Source organism: Cloeon dipterum, chromosome 4 (genome assembly GCF_949628265.1).
Source record: "Cloeon dipterum chromosome 4, ieCloDipt1.1, whole genome shotgun sequence".
Taxonomy (NCBI): domain Eukaryota; kingdom Metazoa; phylum Arthropoda; class Insecta; order Ephemeroptera; family Baetidae; genus Cloeon; species Cloeon dipterum.
Window position 1 is genome coordinate 2,796,240 of NC_088789.1, and position 8,521 is coordinate 2,804,760.

The following is an 8,521-nucleotide window of genomic DNA, read 5'->3' on the forward strand; positions in this document are numbered from 1 at the left end:
ACTACAAGAATAATGCTACAAGCTGCAGAGCATACAAATTTCTTCAACACTACCATCTCTCATCAACTTTCATGCTAATTTTAAGGAAACATATCGGTGATTTTTAAAATATAAATACATACGTGCTTTCATAAATCTAGATCCCTATTATCAAATTCAAAATAACATTCTAGTAGAATTAACTAACTTTTTCTATCACTTTCGATTAAAATATATGTCAACATATAATGCTTACCTATAATTTTTTTTTAAATAAAATTTACTAAAGCGTTATTATTTTCTGGAGGCCTCGCAAAAAAGGAGGTTCCGAAGTGAACTCTCTCTCCATCTCCGCGCCTTTTGTTCTTTCCTCGTTGGCGCGACAAAGGGCTATTCTCCTTGGGTGGAAACTAAAACTTCTTGCTCCAGAGCAGATACATGGAAGCTGCTTATTATTTACTTTGCGAGGCCCGCCAACTTGAGTCAAATATCACACACACACACACACACACACACACACAGACAGGCCGGAGCGCCCGTTTCGCACGCATCCCCGCACACACCAGCAGCGGCAGGGCGGAATTCGCTGCTGCTGCCGCCGCTCAGAGCAAAGGGACTCGCCACCACCGCCGACGGATTTCTTCTCGCGCAAACTTTCGCCGGTCAATATTTATTGCTCGGCGGCTATTTATTTATCTGCAACAACAAGCACGAACGACGCAAGATAAATAATTTCATTCGTCCCGCCTCTCCTTCCTTCTCGAGGGAAGCGGCTGCGGCGGAGCGAGAGTGAATTCAAGCACCGTCGCTCGAGAGGTAAATGGAAATTGACATTCCATGTGCTCCAGAAAAAGATAAATTGAGAACGAATTTCTGACAGCTTCGGAATATAAGTAGCAAGCGTTGTGCTCTCGCTCAATATAAGGAAAGGAAATGCCGTCTTCTCGCCCGTTCTTCGCCTCGGATAAAGGACTGTAAATCTAATTCCGCCGAAAATAACTACGCCCTGCGAAAATTGGAATGAGATTTCGAACGACTTTACAGGTAAAGAATGCTCATTATTGAAGCTTTGGGACCTAGACTCTAAGGGTTGTTTTAACAGGATCGTGCGTTGAACGAAGAAATTGTAGTTGCAGACTTGTTTGACATCTGGTTTATTGTTGTTGTAGAGGATGAATAGAAGTTGGACAAAAGTAGAGAACTGTGAAGTGAATGTTGTATTCTGTTCATGTTCATACACAAATATTAAAAGACACAAATTTATTATAAATATAAAAAGCATATGACAAACAAAATGACTAGCGCTGTAGTCAATCTAAAATATGAATCCTAAAATTAGGAAACTGAAAATGCATACTTGCAGTATGATTTGAAAAATTAATAAAGATTTTAATTTTTTAAATTAGAGCTTTTAAGTATCGTTGGAACTGTCGTTCGTCGTTGCATCCAAATTCAAACATAGGACATAATGAGATGTTAATGCGTGACCTATCCTTTCCAGCGGTCGAACAAAAGAAATTACCACAAGCACTCGGCGTGTAATTTGCACCTTGCAGCATCGTTTTTTATCCGCGAATTTGACTTTCGGTGCGTGCAGTGGTTGGCAAGCACAAAAGACTAATCTGCTCTCTTTTGTTTCATTTCGCTGGGCCATTGTGGCGGTGCCTCCTCTCTCTCGTCAAAATAAATACGCTCGCGCGTGTATGCATATGTACTTGGCCCGACTCATTTGCAAACACAAGCGTATTTTCTGCGCTCGCGTGTTTGTTTGTATTTTGCACAGAAGACCTGCCCGTCCCAACATCTGCGGCGTGCGGAAAAACTTTTTGTTCTCTTTTTACAAAGGTGGTTTTAGCCTGGTGGCATTGTTTGCTACTCAGATCGAAGCTTGCTCGTCCTTAAATTTGAAGACTATGGTTCTGGATATTTGTTATAAAGGACGTGGAACTCTATGGGTAGTCAGATGGAGAAAAAGCTTTTAGAAATTACAATTGAAAAGTGTATTTTGAGAAATACCAAATAACGTTTTATTAATAATGAAAAAATACCACACTTGAAACTGATACAATCGGTTTTAGGAAAAGAAATAAAATTGTAAAGCTAAAAATGAAAATTTACTGAAGCAGTTGCTAATTGCTCAAAATAATTAGTAATTTTAATAATGGCTTAAATAAAATTATAAATTTAACTCTTTCTTTGAAAAAGATTTGGTTTCATTATATCTTTATTGTCTTTTGGTGAGGTCTTACATCAGATATGGTTACATTTCCGGATAATTATGCCCCCAAATGCAATTAAAAATTAAATTAAATTTTATGAAAAATACAAAAATATAAAACGTGCATTTTTAAAAAAAAAATAAACACTACAAGTCAAGCTGATTCTGAAATATTCTCGGCTGCAACAAGGCAGCTCTAATTATTTGCATTTGATATTAAACCTTAAAAGTTGATATGCATAACCAAATTAATAACTCAAAATTAAGGTGCGTGACGATTTTTTTCTCCATTTTTCTGAATATTATTGATATATATGCTGGAATTGGCCACAAGACTGATGTGACAAATTAGACCAGATGATTGACTAATGAGTTATATCACGTTATAAAATCACTGAAGAATTCATTGAGTTTCTTGACTTTTAAAAAACCAGTTTTCTCGCCTTATAAATGATCTTTTAAATACGTCTCCTTTGGTAACTGATGTCTCGTCAGCCGTGTTTGCTTAACATTATAAAAAGAGAATGCTGTCTGGAAGACAATTAAGGTCAGATTAGGACACCGTCCCCGAGAGCCCGCCCGAACCGAAGATAAGGATCGCGAGGTATTCCTGCATCTGGGGAGTGTGCATGATGGAGATGGATCGGCGGCGGCGGTGCAGAGAATGCGAGAGATGCACTTGATGAGACAATGGGTGCCGCAAGCCAAAAATGCACTCGTTAAATTAATTTCTTCCGTCTCTGTCGACTGTAATTTGCTTTCAAAAGAGGCGATTAGAGGAGCGAAAGTGGTAATTATTTCGACACGAGGGCAAAAACACGGTGTTGTTTGTTTTCTTGGTAGCGGAGCGCGTCGGCACCTGTGGCTGCACCGCATGAAAATTCGCCGCGATCACGACTTGGCAAAAAAATCGCCTTTCCTGCCAGCGAGCGACCAGTGATGAGCAAAAAGCGCGCACAGTGCGTCGGCTGACTAAGTGTAAGAGAGACGAGGTCATGCACGGCCTGAGCAGGTGGTGATTCTGATTTTCTCCGAGAGAGTGGAGACGGGATTCCTGGCGGGCAGGTGCACCGCAAGGCCGGTATGAAAAAGCAGCATTATCGCCGCTCTCCAACATAAATATTGTTACTTTTCAAATGTGCAAATGACGTGAACTTATTCACTGAGGGGCGGAGAAAGCTGCTTGAAGCACTATGTGTATTATATATATAAAATATTAGTTAGGCCAAAGCAGGTTTATTCATTTACTTGATCTACGCGGTACACTAATAATTATTTTAATTTTTATCTTCACTTAATTTATTTAGTTGACTTTGCTAATTGTTAGTAGAAGAGAGTGGGGAATATTAATTTTACTTTAAAATAAAAATGTAAAATGCTGAAATAAAGAATGTTTTTTGCAATAATTTCTGTATCTGGTCGATATTTATAAGACAATGTCATAATCAGGTCACTAGGTAAGCTCAGATCATCAGCAGATAACTTTTTTAATCCTGTATATGTGAGAATATTATGGTGCTTTCTTGCGTTTACTAATCTTTTCGAGATTATGAAGTTTGCCTTATCTTTATATTATATCTCCTCGAGAAGCTTAATTCAAACGTGTAAATATCCCAAAAAGATATAAAATGTGCTCAAACCAAATTAAAATGTCAAACTTCAGACCAAAAACAGGTTTAGGTTAATCAAATAATAATAAAAAAAACTCATTATTATCACCAGCTTAAAATCACAGTTTTTTTTAGATCGCTTATCAAGCAGAGGTTGACCAGAAAATTGACGTGGGTTCAAATTTCTATTGCGTCAATGCAATTTAACTTGTGCGCAGTTAAGACTTAAAACAATAGAAGAAATCGATAAATTAACGTTCAGATGATAGATAAACTTCTGAAGCTTTCAAGTGAGAGATGTAAGAGAATAAGAGAATACGCTTCTGATATCCAACTGTGCGCCTTCTCGCATTCAAGGAAAATTAATTTTTATTCTTAAAACTAGTGCTGTATGGGAAAAAGCAAGCATGATATTCTGCCGTGTATGAGTTTAAAAGAGTCAGCTATATATTCTAAAGAGTAAAATTTGTCATATTTTAACAAAACAATTCTTGTGATATACGTGTAATATATATTGTATTATTCCTGTAAAGACGTCGTCCAAAAATATACAATAACTAATATTCGCATTGAGCGTTGCACAAAAATCAGAGTGTTTGATGTTTTTGCTCATTGGCAACCTTTTTTCGTGCTCTTTGTGCCATTCTATTTAATGCCAAAAAGCACTTTTCCTGCCTCACAATTACTACAGAAAATATTCATCTTTCTCATAAAAATTAACCAGAAAAAACATTTTTCACGATATTTCGTCGCATATTTTGTATACAAAAAATAAGGACTACTTGTTTTGATAGCATGTGGAGCTTTAATTAGTTCCGTGTCTTTTTGTTTGTGGTTTGATTGAAAAATCTAATAAAATATGGTTGGCAATTATAGTTTTTCTTTAAAGATGCCAGCAAAAACATAATTACCAAATAAAAGGTCGATTAAGATATTTCATGAACTGCTTCATGAAATTTATTGAATTAAAAGTGACTGATAATAAAACTGCCGTTAAATAAGGTATATAAAGTTTTGCCTTTATTTTCGTCAAATTCTTATAGGAGCAGAAACCCTAAATTTCTGTTTCACTACTGATTTTTAGGGCGCAATAGAAATATTTTATATTCGGTTAAACAAAAATTATCACTGCGCAATTGGAACGCCATTCTGCGCTAACCAGTCATGGTAAGCGCGAACGTAAGTAAAAACAGTTTGGCCGTAGTTATCGCAGGGCGTACTAGAGCCAAAGCTTGCAATTCCAATTACTTCTATGCCACCTGATGCATACTGAAGCAGAGGTGAACCAGGATCCCCCTTAAATAGAAACGATTGAAATTCGTCAGCGTCTTTGAAATTTGCTCGCTATACGTACAAAACAAGCGCTTGGTCCAGTTGCCTCTGCGCACACGTGCTTGCCAGTATTGTCAACGCCTGGGTTATAACCAATGCATTCAGATATCGGCTTGGAGTGCGTTGAGTACCATTGCAGATATCCCTGCATTGATCTCTGTTGTCGATTAGGGTCTAAATTAAACATTCTATCAGATTTATGCATGACAAGGGAAAATATTTACACGAAAACAGTATAAGAAAGAGAAGCATTGAATCGATTAGCAATAAACTAGCATTAAATTACCAGTGGTTAGCCCAAATCCGACAAGAGGTACGTCGATGTATGTAAGTAGTGGGTCCGAAAATATTTGACCACCCACTTTAACTGGAGTAATGCCAACTGGACTGTCAAGGATCAACAGCGCCAAATCATTGATCGCTTGTAAGTGGTTGGAAGAAAATTCAGGGTGAACGATACTGTTTGACGAGGAAACCAAAACTTCATTGGCGTTTAAAGTTGGATCTAAATTGTATAGATCGCGTCGGTTGAGATGAATCTCAAAATTTGTGCCTCTGAAATGAAAATTAATGCCCAATTATAAACTGTTATAGCGCAAAAAATTATAATTAGTTATGGTTGTTTTTAATTACTACCCGAAGCGATTCACTTCAGCCATTCTGATCAATATACATCATTTTCAGAGTAAATTTAATGCAGCATTCTTAGTGTGTATCAATTTTGGCTACTGGTTGAGCAGGAAAAATTCACAGCTCGCAATATACACACCAAGGAAGCTACATATTTCTAATTTGTTCTGACAATTATAACAAAGCGATCTTCTTGCCTCATTGGAATCTATCAAGAAATAAATCGTAATTCTCATACCCTATGACGCATTGTGCTGAAGTAAGGACTTTATTAGAGTCAACCAAGATTCCTCCGCAGAAACCACCATTGTTCACGACTATGAGTGCATGAAACTGGTAGGTTTCGTCTATCGAAGGCGCAGTAGGCACATACCATTCTTTTTCTATCGAAAAATCAAATAATTATAGAATTTGTAAGCGTTTCAAAAAAGGCTTACGTTTTTGGAATACTGGATTCGGAAAACTCCTATGTTGATATTGGTAGAAGTTGCCTGGCAAAGCCTATTGTATACCACCATATTAAAAAAATAATTAAGAAAAATACAATTGCATACCTGCGAGACAGCAAAGACAAGACATAAAATAGCGAACTTCAGCATTGTTTCGTCAAATTACAACACTAACTTTCCTACTGCTTTGAAACCGGTAAATATATACTAAACACTTATCAAGACGAATGACGTATATGGGCTTACGCTATCGCTGTAGTTATGATGAACTGCATTAAGTTATTATTACGATTGAAATGTTTGATCCACAATCTTACGTCAGTGATACGATTTAGAAGCGAAAACTAGGAATTTTTATTTATGGAATAATTTCAATTCATTCCGGCTATGAGACAAAAAATTGAAGCTGTCTTTAGATATTGTCTTATATTTTAATGAACGCATATATGATAATATTTAGAGCAATTTGAAGCAGTAATTTTGACTTGGCTTTCACATTTATTTCCTGTGAAATATATGGAACGCTAAAGTCATTTATTGCAGTATTTGCTAAAGATCATAGCGATGAAATATTGCTCCCCAGTATCTTTTAAGATACGCTCTAAACAAATATAAATAATAAATAAGAAAGATTTTCTTTAATGAAACGATGATGAAGTCCGTTTTTCTCGAAAAAAGGAACAACCATCCTCGAGTGTTGACATCTATTAGCTAAAAAATAAAATGAATAAAGACAATCAGTGAGTAGATTCTTTTGATTTTACAAAATGCTGCACTGAGGGAAATCGTGGTTGAAGAAATAGTGTAAAAGTGACCTGCAGCAGTTTTGTGACCATAAAGAAGCATAAAAATTACTTATGAGACTGTCAAACGACTAATATAAGTAAGATTTTCAACCTATCGTGTTATGCGTCTCTTCCTATTCCAGAGCAAAAAAACATTTAATAAACCAGTCAAATAAAAGTATTAAGGCTTATCATATAGATATATTCTGTGGACTATTGCTGTCATAAATTTAAATCCCTTTCATCATCTAGATGGCATTTGGAGGTGAAGTATGCTCTTATTTTCACTGAATTTTTTAATTGATTCTTATCAACAGGTTTATACTATTCGCCTAAGTACAACTATTGTTAGTACGATTCAAACCGCATTAAGAGCTTATCGCAAGCTATCAAGTCATCTGCACGTCAGCTATACACGCACTCGATTTGTCATGCAGACCTATTTCAAATTAAGCAAAGAATTAATACTTGACGGCGAAGTAACTCTCTTTGATTGATTTCAGATCTCGGTTATTTTGGTGGCGTTGCCAAATTTATGGGAGAGAGACGATATGCAAATATTGGAAGAATCGAGAGGACAAGTTTCTTCGCTTATTTGCACAAGAGGATGTGCTTTTTGCCAATTTCCAGTCTCATCTCTCGATGCAAATGACAGACATGCTCAAATACACCCTCCGATCCTTCTTGGAAGGAGATTGCGAACGCTCATGCAAACTTTTGGGAACATCAATCTAATATATATTTAAACTTCCCCATATTGCTTTTCTTTTGAAATATATGCTACACCGTCGACACGATTCGAACTTTATTGGATTAAAGATGAATGGATTGCTTTGCGTCGAAATGTAATTGCTGCCGTCTTAGATAATTAAATTATTATGTTTTCATTTCACTTAACAATTGATGCGCCTGTTCTCTTTTGCGTGAGTTCTTTATGAGAGCATTCAGCAACTTGAGAGCCGTATATTAAGGGCTGAAGGTGAAAATTAAGAAAGTTCAAAAGATGAGAGTTTAATCAAATTCCAACTTACACCGAGTTAATTAAATAAAAAAGTAATTACGGAGCGTGGCGGTCGGCGCGGGCTCGTTGCAGCTCGGAAGCGTCAGCCTCAATTGGCCAATTTATAAATCATGCTAATTACTAGGCCTGCCTCCGCACCACCGCAAATATCGTACGCGTATCATCATCCTCATCGCACACACATGCACATATGTGTCGCACCCATCCACACACGGCAGTCGAGATGCACATCTGTGGATTTGCATGTAAAGCCTGAGATTGTACCACACACAGTAGAGGTACGGACACGCTCACTCTCGATTTATCATCGCAGCGTTCCTCCTGGCCATTTACTGGACACGTATATTATACTCGAGCTGAACGCATATCTGTGTTCGACCAGGGTAGCTGCATTGCGTGCCATTTGCGCTTGGATAAACCGTCGGGTGGTTGGTTGGCTGGTTATCTGTCATAATAAATGCCAAGGTCACACGCCATAATTACGCCGACCCAACGAG

The 8,521-nt window shown here is 37.2% G+C and overlaps 1 protein-coding gene across 1 annotated transcript; it reads right to left on the reverse strand.

Moving 5' to 3' along the window:
• Positions 1-4,805: 4,805 nt before the first annotated feature.
• LOC135942483 (chymotrypsin-like elastase family member 2A) lies at positions 4,806-6,432 on the reverse strand. The gene is made up of 6 exons (XM_065488608.1): positions 6,324-6,432; positions 6,207-6,270; positions 6,008-6,152; positions 5,426-5,694; positions 5,162-5,313; positions 4,806-5,103 (listed from the first exon to the last, which is right to left on the reverse strand). Exons 1-6 carry the CDS (start codon positions 6,366-6,368, stop codon positions 4,933-4,935), a joined length of 846 nt encoding a protein of 281 aa, XP_065344680.1. The 5' UTR covers positions 6,369-6,432; the 3' UTR covers positions 4,806-4,932.
• Positions 6,433-8,521: the final 2,089 nt, after the last annotated feature.